This window comes from Telmatherina bonti, assembly GCF_933228915.1.
Source record: "Telmatherina bonti genome assembly, chromosome: 17".
Lineage (NCBI taxonomy): Eukaryota > Metazoa > Chordata > Actinopteri > Atheriniformes > Telmatherinidae > Telmatherina > Telmatherina bonti.
The window spans coordinates 20,441,974-20,465,311 of record NC_136615.1 but is presented as its reverse complement, the minus strand read 5'-3'; the positions used below and the strand labels follow the sequence as shown (position 1 = coordinate 20,465,311).

General features: G+C 39.5%; 1 protein-coding gene across 4 annotated transcripts; it reads right to left on the bottom strand.

The window, feature by feature from the left end:
• Positions 1-1,466: 1,466 nt before the first annotated feature.
• On the bottom strand, positions 1,467-21,767 carry aak1b (AP2 associated kinase 1b). Of its 4 annotated transcripts, none has more exons than XM_079256708.1 (20): positions 21,111-21,767; positions 19,708-19,826; positions 18,425-18,533; positions 18,064-18,206; positions 17,306-17,427; positions 16,798-16,879; positions 16,391-16,523; positions 16,165-16,268; positions 15,785-15,867; positions 15,464-15,624; positions 14,931-15,052; positions 14,374-14,724; positions 13,934-14,058; positions 13,661-13,842; positions 13,428-13,505; positions 12,126-12,215; positions 11,636-11,743; positions 10,934-11,101; positions 8,683-8,790; positions 1,467-2,522 (listed from the first exon to the last, which is right to left on the bottom strand). In XM_079256708.1, exons 1-20 carry the CDS (start codon positions 21,268-21,270, stop codon positions 1,807-1,809), a joined length of 3,264 nt encoding a protein of 1,087 aa, XP_079112834.1. In that variant the 5' UTR covers positions 21,271-21,767; the 3' UTR covers positions 1,467-1,806. The 4 variants fall into 4 exon arrangements, with proteins under 4 accessions (XP_079112834.1, XP_079112835.1, XP_079112836.1 ...); XM_079256709.1 differs by having other exon boundaries at positions 10,934-11,086; XM_079256710.1 differs by having other exon boundaries at positions 14,584-14,724.
• Positions 21,768-23,338: the final 1,571 nt, after the last annotated feature.

Here is a 23,338-nt window from a genome sequence, read left to right as displayed (position 1 = left end):
CTACACACAGCTAATCAGCTCCAACGTTCTGCAGGTTTATGAGCCACATAGCAGAAATGCACATGCAGCCTTTATTTAGTTCATACCAGACTGCTTAGATTGATCTATTTCCATTTAACCTCACATGTTTATTGTTATGAAATCAGATCAAGACATGGCTCTCTTTTCACATTTTCCACACACTCTCCTTAAGAAGATGGCTCTCAGCTCACATGACTTTTTGAGTCGTGTTGATAAAAACAAGAGGCTCATCTTTTTTCAGTCAACCTACTCTGCATATTTCAGCAGCAAGTTCTATTTAAGGCTCAAACTGTTGTGACTCAGTGAGTTTATTGCTCTTTTGATTTAAATGTTTTTTTCCCCCATTATAGCTCAGCTTATTTTAATAATCAAAAGAAAGACAACACATTGTGACCCAAGTAAACTTTTCAGAGCTCTATATTTTATATACAAGTAGCTTGCAAACTATCAAAGCACACCAAAGCATACCAGCCATCTTTTAACCCATTTAAACATGAACACTTTTCTATGATCCATCTGGTCTTAACAGCGGCGCAAATGTTATTACACAACCATTGCACAATTTCAACAGGCAATTGCTATGGCCAACTAAAACCCCATACTATGCATCAATTTGTAGTGATGCACAAAAGGAAATGAAGATTTCCCAGGGATATGAATCCAATATATGCAGCTTCCATATTTGACATGTGGGAGGTGTTGGATGAGATCTGTATCACACTAAATGACTTATAACACTTAAAAGCAGTCTGTGAAGTGAAAGTGATGAAGAACGATTGAGGGTGACAACGTTTCTGGACAAGAATCAAGCAACACATTTACATGTTGTTTACAGTTAAAGGCTGTTTTAATACTGAGTATCTGAAGAATACAGATTAAAAAATACTATGCAGGAGCAAAACACTTAAAGCAAAGGCAGTGTGGTTTCAAAGACGTCCTCGCTGGGGTCGAAGCAGAACTAAAATCATAGTGAAGAAACACAATCAGCTTGCTTGTTATATGCAACAACTCCTGAGACAGTCCTGCAATCTGCTGTGTTGACTTACAAAACAGGAGTGGATATGAACCACAGACTAATCTGAAGCAAGTTAACAGAGTTTAACGTCACTGAAATAACACATTCTGCTTACACACGGCTCTCCAGTGAGCAGCCATTTGGGGTTTTAGGACAATATGAAAATAAAAAGTGGAAATGTGTGTTTCTTCCCTCAACTGTTTTAAACAGATTTCTTTGGCTTGGAGGAAAACGTTAACAGTTGCAGCACAAACACTGGCTGTTGACAAGAAGCCTGGGGCCACTGAAAAAAGAAAGGCACAATCCATAATCTATATGTAAACACCCAGAGATATTTTACCATAATAGTGTAGAATGGTGAGCAGCTGCTTTATTTCTTTAGATACTGATCTTTCAAGTTGTAACACATGATCATACTGATATTTCTTCATCTTCTTACACACCTAACCTCACTGATATCCTTAAATAAGCGTTAATTACTCATAAATGGATGAGCAGTCAACCAAAGTGAGTAAAAGTATTGACTGTAAAGCGGTGAAAAGATCACTGCTGTGCACATATGACTGAGGTAGACCCTTAACCTAAAACAAGCACATAAACGGTAAAATGCTTTTAACTGCAAGAATATTGTTAAAAATAAAGCTGTGTTTGGAAATGAAGTAATACTGCCACTGAACAATACCTGGGTTCCTTTCTAAGTTACATAAAAAGCTCTGACTTGACTTTTTTTTTTTTTTTTTTTTTTTTTTAAAAAAGAGATGATTATATAATCAGGGCTTCCCCTGAGAGCATCTTGGCTGAAAAGGTGCAGCACTGAAGGGGTCATCCAGAGATTTCCCCCCTATTGTCCAGGAATGCAGAGGCCCTACAGCCACTGAGCCCACAGCGGCCTGCTGACCGATCCTGGAGACGACCCGATGCACCGCCACCGGCTGCTGGAGCAGAGGTGCCTCTGCGCGCAGAGGAGCTCCTTGAAAACTGAAATGCTGCAGAACAGGAGGAGGCGATACCCTGACCGGGTGACACGGTTTGTCGTTATGAATTTTTTGTGGACAAGGCCTAAATATGTGTGTGTTAGTAGGAGCCGCGCTGGTTTCCTGCCTCCTTCCAAACGGTGCCTGGAGGAAAACATCAGATGCCTCAGCTGGTTGATGAGATGCAGAAAAGGAGACACTTCTGAATGCCATCTTGCTTCCTTTTCCTGGTGTTTTAAAAGGGGCCAGCTGGAAGACATCAGAGGCTACTGGGTTGTTTTGAGGCTCTATCTGGGATTCTTGGCCGACAGGTCTGACCTGAGATGTGGTGCACGGAGTTTGAACAAGGCTGTGCTGAATGCCCCATTCATCTGACAGCAACATGTGTTTATTATAGATACACGAAGCAGTCCTCTGCTGGATCCTTGGCCTTTGTTCATCCTCAGTGAAGAGCACAGAAGACGTCATGTGAGCAGCTTGCAGTTCATGATTGAAGAGCTCCCTCTGCAGGTCTGTATGTTGGAGACATAGAAGCAAGGTCAGATATGGTGATGCTTTACAGTGGATGTCCATTTTTTCTAAAAAAAAAAAAAAAATGTACTGTTCTCATATTATGTTGAACAGAAATAAATGCTATAAAAAGAATCACGTAGAAAAAAAACTCAAAGCAAATCCTGTCTTTCTGTATCAAAAATTACAGTAAAGTGACAAGGGTGCAACATAATCTATTAATCTTTAAATGGCAGGGTTGATGTGATTTTTGTCCCAAGCATTTGTGCTGATAAATGTCTTTGGCTTCAATTAAAGCCTAAACAAGACTGAGCATGATAATTAAATCTGAATATAAATGCCAGTAATCCCTGTTAAATAATAGCATATTAACAGAAAACAAGGTCACCAAACAAACAACTGGACTGAGGTTTGAACACAACATGAAGCTGGTATTTGTCCTTACCTGTGTAGATATTACAGTGCTGGAAGCAGATTGTTCGTGGATTACATTTTATTTTTATTTCAACAAACCTTTTTTCCTAGATGATTTTTAAATCCTTTAATCTTTATATTCAGTAAATGTTATTCATCAGAGAGAGTCATGGAAAAATGTCTATTTTAAATATTCTTCATGAAAAAACCCATCAGTTTCAAGGTCATTTTATTAAAGCTAAGCCTGGTGTAAAAAAAAAAAAAAAATATATATATATATAAATATTCACCTGCAGATTGCCTTTTTTTCCCCCTTCTTTTGTTTATTTAGGAATTTGTTCTATTTCTAAGAATCAACTTTGCTTAATACTTTTGGAGAAAAACATTTGTAAATACATTATATATATACATATATATATATATATACATATATATATATATATATATATATATATATATATATATATATATATATATATATATATATATATATATATATAAAATTATTATCATTATTATTATTATATAATAATAATAATAATAATAATAATAATAATTATCATCTCCAATAATAAATAGAATTAATATTCTAATAATCCTCTGCAATATTCAGAAGATTTCAGCAGTTTTACAGTTACAGTCTGGGTCTTTATCTACTTTGTTTCCCAATAATGCTCCAACTGTTGCACCAGTTTAGCACTGGTAATGCTGCAGACATGGTTTGACATTGCGTCAGTGGAATAGTTAAATTAGCATCTGCATGCATCGCTCCAAAACTTGTTGATCTTTTAGCATGAATGGTGCACTTGAAGACGAGCGAGTTAAACACACCGTGTTCACTCATCACCCCATACCACCACAGATGCAGGCTTTTGAACTGTGTGCTGATTACAAGGCAGATGGGCGCCCTCTCCTCTTTCACCTGGATGTGTGTGTAGTTTCCAAAAAGTAGTGTTCTGGACTTAGGGAAAGGCTTCTGTTTTACCTCTGCTCATGTTTAACAAACTGATGTGCAGACACCGGCACCATTTCTGGATTCTGTTAATGTAGGTTTTTCTTTTTATAGTAGAGTTTCAACTTGCACTTGTGGATGCAGAATTAACTGTGTCTGGTAGTGGTTTTCAGAAGTGTCCCAGAGCTCATTTAACCATTTTCACAACAGAGAGTGGTGTGCTTTTAATGCAGTGTTGCTGGAAAGCCCAAGAGCCTCGTAAATGCCGTTTTTCCAGCATTGTCCTTGTGAGTAAGGATTTCATATGTGTAAGTATCCTCTCACCGAGCAATGGCTTCTTGGAAACTCTTTTATTTTATTCGACAGTCATTTAGAAGACGCTTTTCTCAAAAGCAACTTATATCTGAGAGTGAGAAAGAAATGAAACAGTAGGGGACATCATAGAGGAGTTCTAGTCAGACTGCTGCAAGTCCAGCTGGACCCAGGTGCTGCCATGTAGTGCTGGAGGCAGTGCATTTTATTTTATTTATTTCTTTAGTTTTGTTCTCTTCTCTTCCTGCAATAGCCCATATACAATTCATCCCACAACATTGCTTTTGAAGCAGCTTCTTCAGTGCTGAATTGTGGCAAAGAGCTGGACAAATCTTATTCTGACGAGTTAAGAGTTAAACTAAGTGCAAAACTAAGAATAGCAGTCTTTAGCTTGCTCTTAAAAGTAGGTAAGGACTCTGCGGATCGGACAGTTTGGCAGGTCGGTCCAACCCTGTGGAACAGAGGAAGAGTCTACTCATCCATGCTACTGATGTGTTGACAACAAAGTTTATTAGTTGTTTTTTTTTTTGTTTTTTTTTTAAATACACACCCTTAACCTGTTTCTTTCACATTTTTAAGCCTCAGAATGAGGGTTTTGTCCTAAAACTACCATTTTTCTAATTAAACTGGTTTCAAATAGCTTTTATACTTACAACTTTGATCTAAATATTTCACCCAGATTACTTTATGTACAAGTTTTATGGTATGTTTGTTGAGAAACAATAAATACGTATCTGACTTTACAGCAAAGTTATTTTAAATGTGGAATATAAACAAATAAACAGGATATTTCAGCAAAGTTTTTCACAGCAAATTTAGAGCACAAACTTGGAATCAACACTCAGCACGTTGACATTCACATTTGTACTTTATTTGCCATCCCTTTATAATTCTTAAGTTATCTCACAAAAATAGGAGCACACAATATCACAGCTCTAACGCAGGTTTGGGCCATAATGACAGGAGGCATCTCAAAAACACTTGATAGTATCAGATAATTGACAGCTTTCATTTTTGGCAAAACAACAAAGAGAACGAGGGGCTTCTGCTTCACATCAGGCAAATCGTCTCGCTCGGCTTTACCGATTACAACAGCACAATGGCGGGGACGGGGAGAAAGCTCGGGAGTTGCATAGGTTCAAACAGTAACTGCAAATGACTGAGCTGTTCGTCAGAAGGATCATAAACAGGATATGTTTTTGACTGCACATGCAGCACCTGCAGTGAATACACCCAAGACACTTTGAAAAGGGAGGCTTCTCCTGTCAGTTTATGTGGAACAGAAGATCAATTGAGGTTCTGCATTTTCTACTCAAAACAATATTGAGAGTGATGCTGAAACGGCACACAAGTCATTTTGTATCCCATTAAGCATCTGAATGAAACACTAGGTCCACTTAATGCCTTAAATCCATTTCCTGATTTTGGACTAATAGATTTAACATTTAATTTGTTCCACAATCTCACTCAGATATAACTACTTGGTTTAACGTAGCAGATCACTTGGTAACATAAAGAACACCCATCAAGACTTGGGCACTCTATCATCACCACTGAATCCATTCGACCTCCCGCCAGCATTATTTCTAGACTTCTTTCTTCCCCACAGAGTATTTTTAGTAGCTTTAACAACAATTTTTATGTGCTTTTCAAAGTCCTTATTACAAGTAAAAGAACAAATTAAGAAGCAGGTAAGGGTAACAGTCCCTTTGTAATCATGCACAGGAAGCAAAATATGTTTGTTTGATCCTACAGAAACATCTACAGTGTATTGCTGACTGGAGCTGATCCTTTCTAACCCTCAACAGCTGACGTAATGCTGCGTGATAATCGAAGCGCTGCTGCTGCAGCACTGCTGCATTTTCAGACTGGCACACTTCACAGAGCCCCTCGCACATTAAAAACTCAGACAGTTCGGTTACGTGTAATATTCAACGCAGACAGCTAGAGGACAGTAAGAGTGGGGAGCAGTAAGTCAGTGCTGTACATGTCCAGCTCTCGGAGAGAGTGATGCAGCTCTGACTACCTGAGAGAATTTAGGGTGGGGGTGGGCTGTGCTTTCAGAAGAGCTTTTAATGAAAACCTGTCTGTTGCCATTTTGCAGCAAACATCAACACAAGTAGGCTACTGGAAATCACACCCAACAACTCGGACTCCACACACGCACACGCATACTTATAACACTGTATACCAACGCACGTGAACAGAACATTCAACAACACTGCCATGCTTTTGGACATGAATCCTGTGATCACTAAAACTGGCCAACAAAAGCCTGAAAAAGCACAAGTTCAAATGAAACAGGACTAAAACTCAAACAATTATACTCCCACTTTCCAGAAGACTTGAATAAAAATATAATCCTTCATCAGTCCATGTAAACAAACATAACATGGACTCACTTTTTTTGTCACATAAGTGGAATAAGACATGGGATTCAGCCTTCCAGGCTGAACCAAGCTAGGGTTATCATCTATACATTTCCATGTACTGACATATACTGAGTAGATTCAATTGAGAAGAAGAAAAAAAATCTTAGCACATAATTCCACACAGAGGAATGAAATATTTATATATTTTTCAGTATTACTGATGACTATGATGTTAAGATTCATAGATATATTTTTTATTATAGACTAATATTTATTTCTTACATTCATTCTCTAACACTCTATTCATATTAACATGTATTAACAGGGAAACAATGTCATATATATGTATATATGACATATCAGATTCACAAGTAAAGCAATATGTCATCCACAAGTAAAGCTTCATGACAATGACTTTATATATACGAACTGGATAAGAGGCCGCAGGAGGTGTTTGCAGATATCTATTTACATAAATGATGAGTAAACAATAGACAGGAATGTAGGAGGGACTGCACAGTGTGGAGTGAATGAGATGTAGGAAAGCAAAAACGTGAGTGTGTGAAGATTATTTGTAAAATGAGTGTTTGTTGTGTGTGTGAGATATATATATATATATATATATATATATATATATATATATATATACATACATGAGAGCAGTGATCATCTAATTATTTTCATGATTCCATGCATTTCTGTCAGTATGGCAGCCTGCAGTTAACATATTTAAAAAAAAAACTGATTTTTCCAACACAGTTGTTTGTTTGCCTTTTGTGAAATAAATCAAGCTGAATAAAAATATAAAATTAATAATAATAATGATAATAAAACATAGCATAACAGAGTCTGGAATTTTTTTCTTTTTGTTTTAATATCGCAGGTACACATCGATTGGCTATAAGGAGTTTTCTTGTTGTTTTGTGTTGCTATTTAGCAGATACACCAGTTAGCTTTACAGATTATTTTATGGCACTTCAGTATTTTGTAGTCATGGCTGTTGTTTCCACATTGTGACTTCATTTTATGTTTTTTTTTCCTTTAAAAAAATCAAAACTATAGCAGTTTTGAACAGGTAATTTAGCAAATCAGGCTGCATGACTTATGTTTCAGGAAAGTTTTGCTTTGTTTATATTAATAAACCTCATCTTTTGTTTTCTTTAAAATGTGCAAATAAGGTGGGGGAGGAGAATTAATAAAGGCAAACAACGACAAATTCACTTGTGCACAATAACTACAACCACTTAGAACTATGCCTATTACACATTACAACAATAATCTCCTATTGTTTGCTATTAGACATACTGCAGTATTATTCAAACCAACTGGATAGATAGACAGAAATTATTCATTTTTAGAAAGAATGATGATGGTGAATTGGCCACTTGTTCCCAAAGGACAAAACGTGATGCATGCTGACTAAAACAAAAAGTCTTGGACGCAAGGATAAGAGAAAAAGGTGAAGAGAAGGCAGATAATGGGATCGATGCGATGGAAAGCAGGAATGAAGAAGCGCTGACAGGTGAAGGATATTTCTACAGCTGGAACTATAATGAAGATGACAGCCAGGGGCTGAAGGGAGACAGCTATGACAACAGTGTTGATTGTTGTTATGCTATGCCAGACTATTATCCAGTGTTACAGCTTCTATGAGGGGGTGGGCCGCCTACAGGTCGATGAGCTGGTCCACCAGCAGCAGGGAGCGGGCCAAGCTGGGCAGGCTGGATTCAGAGCCACCACTGTTACTGCGCGAGTGGCCTCCTGAAACTGGCCGGAGAGAGAAGAGGAAAGTAGAGGACGAGACGAGTACGAGCAAACAGAAGGGGAAAGAAGCAGAGGAGCGGGAGGCACAACAAGCAAACACAGCAGTCAAACAAGGGGAGAGAGGTTGAGAAAGAGAGAATTTACTCATTTACTGCTACAGATGTTTGAACATCTTTAATTTAACACTGATGATGTGAAAAGTACAGACACCTGGTCATCTTATTTTGCAAATTACCGTACAGCCATCAAGGAACCCCCACGCCAACCCACCCCAAAAACAAGCAAACCAATTCCTGGTCTTGATCCTTAGGGCATTTATGTTTCCTAAAGGCATCTTTAAAGACCTACCTTGGGAATTCTTTCGGCCGGTAACAGGAATGGGATCAAAGTCATCCTCTGTGGCGGTCTCTGCAGCGGCCTGTTGGGACTCCAAGTCTGAGATCAGGAGAGACGAGTCTGAAGGAAACGAAGGAAAGGTTGGTTGCTGATGCAAAAATATGTCAGAAATTGTTCTCAACAAACACATAGTTGATTGTTTTCATTGTAGCATTTTCTGATTAATTCTTCTTCATGTGAACGTCAGACAAGAGGGATTATAAAAGCTGTTTTTTTCCCCTCATGAAAGTGGAACTATTATGTGGATTTCAGGCTAATTTATTCTTATTTCTGAGACCAGAAGGGCTGGGATTGATCGAGTTATTGTCACAAATGGCTTTATTTACTTCAGACCCACCCTCTCTGTAGGCTGTCAGATCAGCCTGCAGGCAAAACGAGTGGATTGAGACTCTTCCGCATTAAGCCCCGACTCCCGCCACGGCACTACATCGGGAGCGCGCACCGCACCTGCTTTCGCCGTCATTGTAACATCTCATAAACAGAAGGATTAGGCTAATATGAACTCAATAAAAAACACAAAATACAATGTCAACACATAGGATACAGCCCTACATGTTGGAACCTGAATCAGACCCTGAAAACGAAGTGGAAAACAGCAACCCACAGCAACGAATGCAGCAGGATGTCTCTCTTTGGTAAACTCACCAGCCATCGTTGGAAATAACTTTATCCGACGTTTTCCACCCGCCTGATGTATTTGTACATGCCCTTGTTAACCAGTAGAAGGTAACCAATCACCGAACCTTATCTCCCGGGACGTCACAAGGATTTCCAAGTAGAAAAAACTCTCTAAAACGACGCGTTTTTCGTCGCCATGGAAACCGAAAGGAGAGCGTGCTAAACATGCGTTTAGGTGATAAAAAAAACAGTGCCGTTCACATGTCTGATGAGGATTCAACACTGTAACACCGTAGAAAGCTCAGAAAACTTAAAATACCATAATAGCACCCCTTTAAGGTGATTTCCAACTCATAAACCAACAGTTTGTGCAGAAACACATCTGCTGCTCTTGGGTGGTAAAAAACCTGTTTAATAAGATTTTATGAGAAGAGATTAGTGGTAATAATCTGGATGAAGCTGGTAAACATAGTCAGGTGTTGTCAGTACTAACAGCAGATAATGACTTTTATCACTCAGGCGAGTCCTGACAGCTCAACTACAGCTGCGCAGCTTTTACTGAGACCCATAATAAATGTTACAGATAATTCCAGTCAGCCTAAGCATCCAACTACCTTTAAATATCTGACACAAAGAATACTAAAGCAAAAACATTCATCTGTTAGACACAGACCAAACATACTCACTGGACCTCAAATAACAAACTTTTATAAAGTTACAATCCAATTCAAGAAAATAAACTTGCATTTATTGATGCCACCAAATGGTTTAAAATTTTAACAGAGAATTTGTTTTCCTGCAAACGCAATCTAAACTCTGTAATGATATCGCACTTTCCATAAAACTGCTGCCTGACCCAGTACTCCCTGGAGTAGAATTGAAGCTGTCCAGTTGGCAGATTTTAAACGACAGTGTGTCAATCTGATGACCATATTTTGCAAACCATGACCTTGCATGTGCTCTCTAAAGGCTGCAAATTGTCTCATGTTACAGAGAATTGACTTGAATTAATTGAGATGCCAATTCATGTCATGATGGTGGACCAGAATAGTTCCTGGGTTTGGAGCCCAGTAAAAATCCCCAAGTTGGTTCAATATGCTGTTTTATCAACGTTGCTCTGTCAATCTTTAATTAGATGATATCAACCCTTTGTGTGCAATATGCAGTGAGAATATTGTTAGCCATCAGCCTATGCAAAGAAGCCATTCAAAGCAGGATGTAGTGACAGATTGTAGAATCTGAATCCTGGCCTAAATAAACATTCCCCTTATGCTGTACCTCTGTTTGTTGAACAAGTGACCAAACATTGATTCTGAGAAAACACTGACTGCTAGCATCACCCTCTAGCATATTTAGCTTAAGCAGTTACACCTAATCAAAAAACCCTGTAATTGCCTGTTGCTGCTGTTGGCAATGACAGGCAACTGCTGCTGAGGCTAAAATGGAGCATTTCTGCTGTGTGTATTAACATCCATTTCATTGGCTTTGTGTAAAAGTGATACAGCTGGTCAGCTGTCCTCTATCACTGCCATTAATTTAGCCCCGATGGCGTGTTTGACATCGCAGGAATGTCGCTTCAACTTACCTGCTGTAGGCTGCACCGAGTCTCCAGACAATATGCTGAAATCATCCAAAGCAGAGGCAGCGGTGGTGGGAACTGAGGAGACGGAGGATGTGGCGCTGCTTACTGCAGTAGGAGCTGGTGGACCAGAGATCAGCGAGCCCAGGAGAGAGTCGTCTGCAGTGAGAGGATCTGGGACAAGTCAGGGGAAGCCTGACAAGTCAAGTTTTGTACGATAACATGACCTCATCTTTTTTGCACTGAGTATAAGAATGTCTAAATTCCACGTGATAAATGCTTTATAGTTGAATTCTCTGAAATAACTGAATATATCTTTCTTTTTCCAATATGTGTTTTTTGTCTTTGATAAAAAAAAACAAAAACCCTCTCAGTAGTTGTTACGTCATATTTAACGTCATATTAAACCAACTGCAAACAACTCACTGCAACTGGAGAATAATTACATTTGTACAGACTGCAGAGGATATCTGTGGGAATATATATCTGCAAGCAGTCTTTTCAAACATCATCTGACCCACTGTTAATACAGAACTACAGATTTATCAGCTTAAACTCTACAAACTGATAAGAAAGTCTGCTGCATACCAGTGAAGTTTCTGTTTGTACACAGACAGAAACAGCCAGAATGCAGACAAAGACTACACAGTTATACTTGAATTCTTGTACTTTTGGTTTTCCCCCCTGAACCTCAGCACACGTCGATACCTTTTGCTGACTCTTCCACAGACCCACCAAAAGGATCAGACAGCGACAGCAGGTCAGGAAGCATGAGCGAAGATGTGTCAGGAGATTTGAGTCCTTCGATCAGCTTTTCTAAAAGGCGGTGAAGAAATGTGGAAATAGATACATGTGAGTGAAATACAGAAGGAAGCAGCTGAAAAGGAAAGGTGTTTACATCCACATTCGATCAGACAGAGCAGGAAAATAAAGTGGAAAGTGGAAATGAGACTAGGGGAATGGGGGATCATAAACCTTACATTTAGATTGACAGCTATTTAAATCCCTTCCCTGTATTAGTTATTTCGAGCACTAAATACAAAGGTTCCTCTTGACAAGAAGTCAGAGCAGTTACATGTTTAGATAATTAAAGTCGTGTTTTTTTTTATTTTCAGAAAATGATAGCATTGATTTTGCCACAACAAAAGAAAAAGACCACACACGTGTGTTTAACGCCAGTCAGCGCAGTACCATTTACCTGGAGCATCTGACAGCTGGAGGGTGTGGAAAGGATCCGGGACAGCCAGCAGCGAAGCTCCAGATTCCAGAATAGCAGATGGTTTTTCACCTAGCAAACAAAGCACAAAGGAAACTCAGGCAGGGTTTATGACTCTGTGCTCCTGAACACACGGTTCAAATAAATACAAGGAAAACAATGATGCCGGATGAGACATGAATGTCAATGTGAAATAAACGTTGTGTGATTTAATTATTTTGTTTTATTTTGCCAGTCAAGCAGGTAGTATGCTCAGTTTTGCTGTTAGTTGGCCTTTTAAAATCAATGTCATCCACATGTGAACTAAAGCTCATGTTCTTTGGTTAACATGACGGGCTTTTTGAGACTTCTTAATATGTCCTAATCCTTCTGCCTTGCGAGGGGAGACACAAATATAACCTGTGGCCAGTTTTCAAACGCACTGTTCCTTGTAACCAAAGCCATACTTCATTATATGATGCATATTGGCAGCTATGGCTTTCAAAGCTAATTAAAGCCATCAGATTAATGGATCAGGCACATTAAGAGGTTTACTTCAATGGTTACACTTCCATTCAACTCCTACAGCTTTGCACGGTACGTGTGGCATGAGAACAGCGGCGAAGGATTCTGAATTACTGGAACTATCAGCCTCAGCAACCTTGTTAAAGAAATGTATATATTAAAATATAGATTTGTTTTCACATCCACAAACTACCACTCAGCAAAAACTGTAGACCTAAGCATAATCGCCTTGTTTACACTTTTTTGTGTGTGTGTGTTTAAATGGACGACAACACATTTTAAGAAAGATAATCTAATTTAATTTTAATTTAATTTAGGGGAATAATACCTATTCAGAAAAGACACTTACTCATCAGCAGATTGTCCTTTACCAACTCTGTCCACGTTGCATTAAAACTAATCCAGTTTGCAAAACTGAATGCCATGATGGACTGAACCAAGTTTGTGTAACTGAGACGGAAGCGAGGCGGTGTAAATTTCCACTCAAACCACTATGGATCTTTTTTAGCTCTCCAGGTGGCGTCTTAAATCTAGAAACACACTTTTGATGTGCAAGCTCATGTAAGATTAGTAGTACAAGGTTCATTCATTTTATGTCACACACTCCACCTGATTCTCTGGCTTCTAAACTAAGTTCTTAGAGCAGTATTACTACTGCATTGTGTTTATAAGCTGAACCAATGGCGGCACTGAAAAGTGTCATTAATGCAGGTCCATACAGACCAAAGGGAAGAAAAACACTCATTCTGTCAACTGCACAAAGTTAAGAGTGTATCATACCAGTTTCCTGGGGAGTGTTTTCCACAGATGAGGCCTGCAGACCTGGTATCAACTCTTCAGAGGATGTTGCTTCAGCATCTAATGGTAGATGTTAATGGTAAAACATACTTGTACTGCACAAATAGACCCTAAGGGGATTCAGACTTTTTGTGTACTTTCAGTCTGACTTATGTACCAAACACACGCTGTTCATCAGCTGACTTAACTAATTTGATACGACGGTAACATGTTACCTGGAGCCTTTTTTTCGTCGGGTTTGAATTCACCAGCATTGAGGTTGGAAAAGGTGTCATCATCAAATGGGTTCCACGCTGGCTGTGTGGAGCCAGGACCAGTAGGTGCAGCTTTGCTTTGGTCTTGCACTGCATCGCTCAGCTGAGCTGGCTGGACGGTGCTCTGCTGAGATGTAACGGATCTACAAATAAAAACAAAAAAATTGAAAAGTGAAACTAACAGGGGAAGAGTTATAAGTACTTTTCACTTTATCAAAGTAAAAAGTCACTTACTGAGTAACTGCAGCATCTCCATTTGCTCCTGACAGCTGCTGTGAAGAATCAACACTCACTGCGGCATCACTCGGGACACGCTGATGGCCTCGCTCCTCCACTGTCTTCGGAGTTGGAGGCGGAGTCTGAGCAAAGCATGCATGGTATTAGCAACAAGCCAAAGATAAAATCAGATCAGGTTTTATGGAATGTGTCACACAAAGTCTCAGATAAATGTGTTCAGACAACAGTTTAGAAATAAACCCCATAACAATAACCAATATTTTCACTTCTTTGATCAAAAGAAAGAAATATATAATTGAGAGATGGAGAAAGTAGCAACATCTGGCCAAGCTCCTCGGATTAAATGCTTAATGAAAAGAAAAAATTCAATAAATGATGCTGATAACTCTGCAATGTTCATTCAATTCAGGCACTGTTTGAAGCAAAAGGCCTCTTACTGTCTCAGCTGACTTTTGGCTGATTTCAGTGGAGGCAGGCTGAGCCTGGGTCGCTGATGGTTGAATTATCTGCTGCTGCTGAGCTACTGCTGGCTGACTAGGTGCTGATTTGCTGGGAGAAGACTGAGCCTCTGGCTGCTGAGCCTGACTAGTTTGCTTGCGACGCGCTGGGCGTTGAGGTGCGGCAGGGCTGGATGGAGTCTGTGTCACCTGCTGGGAGCTGGCCACGGAGGAAGCTGTGGTCTGCTGCTGGGCTGTTGCCTGTGCTTGCGGTGCAGCTTCACCTTTGGCCACTGACGATGCTGCTGATGCCGCCGTCTCTGCTCCAGCAGCTGCAGCTGGCTGCACAGCCTACAACACAAATATATGTGACAGTCTGTTGTTGGTTTGTCATCTTTGATTTTAAAGTGAATGGTTACCCATTTCCATTTGAGTCAACAGAGAAATTTGATTAGGTTTTTGATGTTTTTTTTTTTCTCAACACATTAAAAAAAAAAGATTGTGATTCAGGATTTGCATGAATTTGCAAAAATTCACTGGCAGTGCAAAGTCTGTACCTGCTTCTGCGGAGCTGCAGCCTGACTTGTATTGTTTGGCATCTGGATGAACGGCTGAGCTGAAGCCTGTGCCTTCTGTGACTGGATAGCTGCAGCTGTTTGGGAGAGGTCTAAGCTGACTCCTGCAGGATGCAGAAAAAGTGCATGCTTCACATTATACTCAGCAGCATGAAGAGAATTTGTATATATACACACAGATAAAAATCCACTTTTGTTGGAAGCTATGTAAATAAATTTGAGTCTAAAACAAAAATGTCACTCATACATCAAGGTGATTTATAACAGGCACATAAACTGACATCACCTGAAGCAGTGATGCAGATTGAGAGAGCAAAAAAAAAAAAATGTTATTATCATTTTAAGTCAATGGCTAAACTGATAACTGTCCCATGTTTCAACATGCACACTTCATCCGTCCCTGTCGATGACTGCAGCACTCGATAAGTGAGAGGTCGAGAGGGAGTCCCGTGCATTTGAAGATGTTTAAATCAAAACATTGGTGTAGAAGAATAATGACAAAGTGCTGTACACACCCACAGGCTGAGCTACACCACCAGGGAGGTTAGCCCGCTTGCGAGGGGTAAGAGCAGCAGGCTGGATGGGTAGGATGCCAGCAGCAGGCTGGGTATGCACCGCTTTGGGCCTCTGACGAGGGGTGATGGAGGTTTCAGTGGTGGGAATTGGATCTGTCAGTCTAGCAACAAAGGAAAAGATGTTGGCTTTCTTGTTAATTGCTGTAAGCAGCGTTAACATAATTTAATGAGTATCAGAATACTGACTGTAACAAATTACTTCCAAAAAAAACTGTGTTTCCACAGCTTTAACAGTATTACAAGTAAGCATGTCTTGCTTGCCTGGGCTTAGTCTGGCTCTTCTTTGCCGCAGCAGCTTCACTTGCTTTGACTGGCTCAGGAAGTTTGGAAGGAATTGGAGAATTCTAGAGTACGAGGAAAAAAGGAAATAATCACATTGTCTGCATGGAGTCTGCACAGGATGGAACAATCAAAGACAGGAATAAATCTTATCACCATCAATCTGGCTGCAAGTATTTTCTAACATATGTACACAATGAATCAGAGCTGGTTTTTCTCCAGCACTCTTCCCACTAACAGGTTTGCCTGTGTGGGTCAAGCAGAAGGTCTAAAGCAGATTCCACCATGAACATCAATTCCTGATAAGAAAAAGTTAAGCATATCTAAATATTTGAGTTTCCCCGACACTAGCAAAGCCTCACCTTCACATTCTGGACAGGGCAGGTCCGTTGAGCAAGTTTAAAAGCAAAATAGGACACCTGGTATATATCTGGTCTATTGTCTGGGTCTGGCTCCAGCATGTACCCTGCAGAAAATATCAGAGAGGAAAACAATGAAACCCTCCAAAACAGACAGAAGAAAAACAGAAGAAACTGAGACAAATATGACACTGCTGATAACATGAAACAATATTTAACAGGTACTAACTAATGAGGCAGTGAAGATCATAAGAGTAGCGGGAATTATCTGGAATGGTGAAACTGCCATCACAGATGGCCACCTGGCTTTCACCAAAAGGGAGAGTGAAGAAGCACAACTTGTACAGCAAGCAGCCCAGAGCCTGGAGAGGACAACCACATGCAAACCCAGTCAAACCCAGGAAAACAGAGGACAAGATTATTAGTCAAAAGAAACAATTTTCCCCTCATAATGCGTGTAAAAATCTATTTGCAGCTTTTGGGTTTTTTTTTAATCAAACCTGAAGGCTTTTTATTCTTTCCTCTATGACATCTGTTTCATTCATTACAAGCCATGATGCAAACATGTGTTTCTGCTTTATGTAAACTTCAAAAGCACTGTTCCCATCATCAGAGAGGTCGGCCCAGTTCACTCACCCAGACATCCGCCTTTGTGGTGATAATCTTGTTGTTGTACAGGTTCACCATTTCTGGGGCTCGATATGATAAAGTGGTGTACCTGGAAGAGAGAACATTAAACATTAAGCAGAAATCTGTCTTTTTACTGTGGTCCAAAAACTAAATACTCTACTAGATGTTTAGAAATGTGCATTTATATGAAAGCATTTGTTCTATTTAATACTTATTTTGTATGCAGTAAAACTATTGACTGTGATGGACTGGCGATGTGTCTAACGGTACCCAGCCGCTCGCCTGCTAAAAGCTGGGAGAGGCTCCAGCTCCATCACAACCCTGGATTGGCTGTTTCAGAAAATAACTGAATGACTGATAAAACTATTAGTCATATTTGCAGCCTTGCTTTACAGCTGCAGTTCCCAATAAAAAAAAACCAACAAAAAAAAAACCGTAAACAAACTAATTCTGCATTGTGTTACGTAACAGATGTGCTAATGAATGAACGGTGCAGAGGAAAAGAGGCACAAACTTTTTGATTTCTTCCTCGACAACGGCCACTCCTTCCGTCTGAGGACTCTGGAATTTGTTTGTGGCGCTGCCAAAGTCACACAGCACATAATGACCCTTGTCGTGCAAGAGGATGTTCTCCACCTGTGGAAATACAAGACTTTTACAAAGCAATTGAATTGCTTTGGTTGAGGACTGTGTGAGGCTTAAGGGGAATGAACAGACTTGGACAAAGATCGCTGAAAGGTGGAGCAGTAACTGATTATTTGTGTGAGATATATGATGAGAAACAGCTTTTTTCAACATTGTGATGCCTAGCTTCAGGTCAAACTCAAAATTTCCATCTTTCATTAATTATCCTTTAACACACACCATTTGCAGGTTGTCATTTAAGTCAAGAAATCTAAAATGCAACAAAGCCATGTTTTCATACTGAAACACTTCTACTTGATACTGATGCGCCGATGAACACGACTCTTCTGAAGAAGGTATTTCAAGTATTAATTGTCTCCTTTCCTGTGAGATCAATGCATAATTAAACACAACTTTCCCTCACATTCAACATAATCATGACACAGGTCATGATTCTTCAAAGGCATCACAGCATGGTGGGCTTGCCCCATTACAGACCATGCTGGGGCAGCGGCAGCTGATTTTCACAGTGAATAAGATGAATGACTAACATTTCAAGAAGCGTGTCACATAATCATCTTGTTTCCTGTTAAACTAAAGCTGAGTTGTTGTGGTTGTAGCTGAAACCCAAGTATTAAAGTGTGTCACCTTAAGGTCCCTGTGGATGATGGGCGTCTTGCGCTGGTGCAGGCGTGATACAGCGTCACAGGTGTCACAGAAGATCTGCAGCACCTCAGACTCTGTGAAGCCAGTCTGTAGCCTTTGATTCATCAAATTGACCACCTGCCCTCCTGCAAAATATCATCAGATTATACATGAGGATAAAAAAAGAAAAAGGCTTGAAGCTTCAGGAGGCGTTTGTTTGATCCATGAACCTTAAATCGTTCACAATTCATATGTAGAAACAGTTTGATCACAACCCAACAGAAATGTAATGTCATTTTAAAGTGAAAGTACTTTTAGAAAGCAAATCTTTCATCAATTACAGCTCATTTCTGTTTCAACTCACCTTTGCAGTAGTCCATCAGTATGAGAACCTCCCATACATCCCTGGATCCCATAGCTGTGATACTGGAGTCCAGATAACCAACAATATTCTTGTGACCAACGAGGTCTTTCTGTAGGAACGCAAACATAAAATCCTTTATAGACTACAGTGCACAAAGTCTGTGCCAAACAGGACGACTATAATAAGCTGCTGCGAACAATCCACATCCTTTCTGAGTGGTGAAGCAACTGCTTGGAGCACGCAGTTCTTTATCACAAGTTTTTACTATTTTACCTCATGCAGAACAGAATTCAGAGTGTCACACATGACAACATGATTTATGGCAAACAGAAGCAGCAGGACAGGGAAGAAATATTAGTTATTTTTCACTATGAGGCCGTCTCCTGCAGGGGGAGCTGGAAGGAGAGAGCGCAAACCAGCAATCTTCACAGGAATGACATAAATGTCAAGTGCAGGAGCTGAAGTGAAGCACCGTCTGTGTGTGTACACGTGGACCAAGGAGTGAATGAAAGGAGACTAAATGAGAAGTGTACGAGGTTGAGAAAGCGAAACTAGGCCAACACTGCATACAGGTCTGTTGGATGTTTGTTAAATGATACAATCAGCCTTGTTTGTAATCTGAACATCCATTACTTCCTTCCCTTCCTCTGCATCCTTCATATATATAGAAAGCAAAGTCCAGTTCAAACTAGCTAAAAAAAAAAAAACAAATACCACAAAAAAGCTTTGAAACTTACTAAAATCACTAAACGTTGTCATTTTGTGGTGAGATCTCAGGGTATTCCGTTTCCATCTTTACTTATAGTAAATATGCCTTGATACTATTCTCACATATAAAGCCAGAAAGTGTTCTTATCAGATGCATATGACATTTGTTTTCAATAAGTTTATGGCAGGAATTGTCAGATGTTTTATTTTACATAAAAAAAAATACAGTATTTACCACAAATACGTCAAAAACCCAAGAGGATTTTCTACCAGTTCCCAGAACAAGGACTAAAATATTAACATCTTATGAAAAGCTAAACTGTCTTTAAACCACATGGTGCAAGATAACACTTTAAAGGACAGAAGTAATAAGTAAAGTACAACCATAAAAACAACACAACTACAGGAAGCTTTTTTTTTTTTTTTTTTACTGATTTTGTGTTTGGACAGAACAAAGTGTATTGTCTGTGTGGTTTTCTTCCAAAACACATTTGTACTGCAGCTGCCTCCACATGTGGTTTTTACTCAGTATACAAAACCAACCTGATGTGAAATGTTTAATCTAAGAAACTCACCATTATCTGAATCTCCCGTTTGCACACCTGCAGATCATGCTCGTTGTTGACATACATCCTCTTCAGAGCACAACGCACACCCTGATTTGTTTTCACGAGAAACACGATTGCAAAACCACCTGCAGAATTCAAGAAAGATGAGCTGTCAAATCAGAGTGTCAGTCAGATACGATAAACACGGCTGCTTAGTGAAATCTTCATCATTAACATGCAGAATCTTAATAGCTGAGCTTCGGCAAGCGATTCAACAACAATCAACACAGTTTGAGTCACTGGTTAAAATAAATAAAACACCTCTCTTACAAAGGTTTTCTATGTTTAGCAGACGTGCTATTTTTTCCCCACCTCATTACTTCAATAACTGTTGCAGTGTCTGTCCTTGTAGGCAAGCCTTGCATCAATAAAGACGATCAGGACCACATGGTGCTGCCTTATAGCGTTATCTATTAGTCATGGCATCGCTGCAGGGTTTACGTAGAGTCCTACATTGAGGCCTAACCATCTGGTATAACTCAGCCTAGACATTTACTGTGCTGAGTTTAAGCTGCCACAGTCATCAGCTTCAGATATCTTATGCAGAACGCTCAGCTTGACATGTGGTGTTGGAGTACGTCAATATGAACATGGGTCCAGGAAGAGGACGAATATAACTTGTGATATAAAGTGTACAGAAAGTGAAAATGTGCTCTGATTCACTGAACTGTAGCATCTTCTTGTATCAAATAGACTCCAGACACACACTTTGAAATTTTTTGTCCAGCCTGACACAGTTGATTAAAAGTAAAGATGCTGGATTTACCCCCTGTAGTAGGTTCAAAATAGCAGAAAAAAGGATGGGGATCAAATGTCCAAGCTTTCTTTTGAAAGAAGTAAGGAATGTCCAACCTCAACATACATACTGCAGTTCATTATGTTGGACTGTATTCGCCTGCTTACTGAACATGCGGTCACATTGGCAGGTCTGTAAACAAAAACTTCTGCTAAAAAAAATTAAAAAAAATTTTTAAAAAAAGGGAAAAAAATCCTTAATTGTCACTTTCGTTCTTAATAATATTATCCTCAAGTCTCAGCCTTCCAGTTTGCTTTACACTACCTGTTATATAAAATGAAGATCTCAACAGTAAACATTCATTTCAGAAGGACTAAGCAACTGTCTGGCGCCAGGAAGTCTCCATCTTCTTGAATCACACTTCTGAACCACAATAGCTGGCTGAAAATTGTTGTGTTACTGAAGAATACAGCTGAGAGAAAGTGGTAGGCCTCTTAGCATCCATCATGCCAGCAAAAAGGTTACATTACAACTGGTCTGAGCATTCAGGACAGAGAGGACATCATTTTAACAACACGTATGAAGAGAGAGAAAAAAACAAAAAGCATCATCAGGCTTTGCAACCCCTTCTCACCTTCAGCAATTATCTCCTCAACTGTGACTTGGTGCCTCCCGACAGTAAAGGCTCGACCAATGAAATTCCCGCCTGCATGGCTGGACCCAGAACTGCTACCTCCTCCAGAACCAGGCCCAGAGCTGACCAACTCCCGACGAGAATCAAAAAACTTCCTCATCTTGTCGAAATGACAGGAGGAATATTTGCGGCTTTAGTGTCTCACACACACAGTGATGAGCTGCTGTTTCCTGTGTGTGATGCCTTATTGCAGTGATATACAACGCAGCTAAAATTGTAAACTTGACGAGTCAGAGTCTATTTTATGCCCCAGACGCCTTTGTCACTTATTAGGATGTTGAAAGACTCCAGATTTGAAATGAAAATGTCATTTGATTGCCAACACAAGCCAGTATGTGATCGCTGGAGCGGTGGCGACTCGCAGTTATGTAAGTGAATCACACCGCCCGGGAGGTTAAAGCATCTCCGGAGAAAGTGTTTCTTTAACTAGCCATCCAGCTGTTCATGGACGGCTACGGCTGCTGATGAAAAACTGGGTCCATCTCCATCTCGTCCAGCCATTACCGAGCTAGCTAAGTGCTAGCTACTTACGCGCTATGACATTTCGTGTAAGGTTATCCAGGTTATCCTCTGAAGATGATTTCTTTTTGTGCGATATATCCAACGTGTAACTTGTGTGACAGGGATGCCCGAAAAATGTTTCCATCCTCAGTGAAGTGAATCGACCGTTTGTTGCCTCATAGCTAGCAGCCCGTGTGGCTATTTAATTGCTCCCATTTACAATAAAACTGTGATTTTAGTAAGCTAACGTTTAGCCCAAACATGCGTCGAGCAGACAGGAGACTTAAGCCTTCGTCGGCTGCTGCAAATATATAACCACTCAATGTGACATCCGCCAAAACATTACGTTTAGGTTTCAACACAGCGGTGTAATCTCTGCAACCACAGCAATCTTTGGCTGCCAGCGATATCGCAACATCCTAGCTGTTGCTGTTGACGCGCGGACGGAATTATGGGAACTGTAGTTCGTCTTGTCACTGCAGCCTCCCTCCAGAAGCTCCGCCCCCCCGAATGTGAGGTCATATGATGTGTTCAAATCAGCGCATTTAGCTCGTTAATCCGGATTCTTCTTCGTCTTGTCTTTTTTTTTTTTTTTAAAACAAGACTTTGTTGACAATAGGACATTACCAGATATAAAAACGGTACAGACCATGAACAGGAATAGTGATAGGGGATCAGAGAATATAGAGTACAAAGAAGTGTATGCTTTTCAATAAATGTTTAATAGTAGACACAACTCAGTGCTTTTAACAGCTTTCTTATTTTTAGAATGCTTTATTGTTGTTTGGTATTGTTTGAGTTTTTTTTGTAAAGATTAATTTTTTTATTTTATTTGAGAATTTACATATATGGATGTGGTATTTTGCCATCTTCTTCTTGTCACATCACTATTAATAATAATAATCATCATCATAATAAAGATTAAGTCTGAGGTTTTTCTCAATGGGAGTTGTATAGTTGTTTCATTGTTGTCATGTTCACACTGCCCTAAACTGGGTTTCGATCTTTAAAAGAATTTATTTAAAAATCCTTATCATGTTATAATGTAATAGTTTTATTGTAAAAATGTGAAACATATCATGTGATAATGTGATTGTTGCATTATAAAAACATGAAACACAAAGTACTGCATGTAGATGTTGCTGCTACTTAAAAATATTGGCGCAAAATACATTTTATGGAAATTATTCTTGTCAAGCAGAAACATTTCAGTTGTTTTTGACAATTGCTTAATTATTATTAATTATTATTATTAGATTAATTTCTCTATTCATTTATTGTATAATACACAATTATGTAGGACAATTATGAGCAGCACACATCACCTGCCAGCATGCAGTGAGATGGTGTGTGTGTGTCTGTGTGTGTTTTGCTTTGGGTTAACATGTACCAGTGATTATGCCTACTGCCATGTTGTCTCTTGAAAACTAAAATCAAAATTATACAGGCGTTATGCACCACTACACTAGGATAAATGAGCCGACAGGGAGATATAGTCCTTTCTGGCAAAGAGCAAAGATGTGTCCTCCAAGAATCACAGTTCCAGTCTCTCCTATGAAGTAAAACTTAGTCCCATTTGGTAAATGATATTTTTCTGATTTAAAGTATGCAGTTTTCTTAATCAAAGAAGGGTATCGTATTCCATGTTTTCACAAAACATATCACAT

What these genes read in the sequence shown, in the direction of transcription:
- aak1b (XM_079256708.1), bottom strand. Translation starts at nt 21,270, where the DNA reads ATGAGGAAGTTTTTTGATTCTCGTCGGGAGTTGGTCAGCTCTGGGCCT. An exon ending in AACGGGAGATTCAGATAATG is followed by an intron (nt 18,534 to 19,707) that starts GTGAGTTTCTTA and finishes GCGTTCCTACAG; the next exon opens with AAAGACCTCGTTGGTCACAA. An exon ending in CCAGCTGTCAGATGCTCCAG is followed by an intron (nt 11,744 to 12,125) that starts GTAAATGGTACT and finishes ACCGCCTTTTAG; the next exon opens with AAAAGCTGATCGAAGGACTC.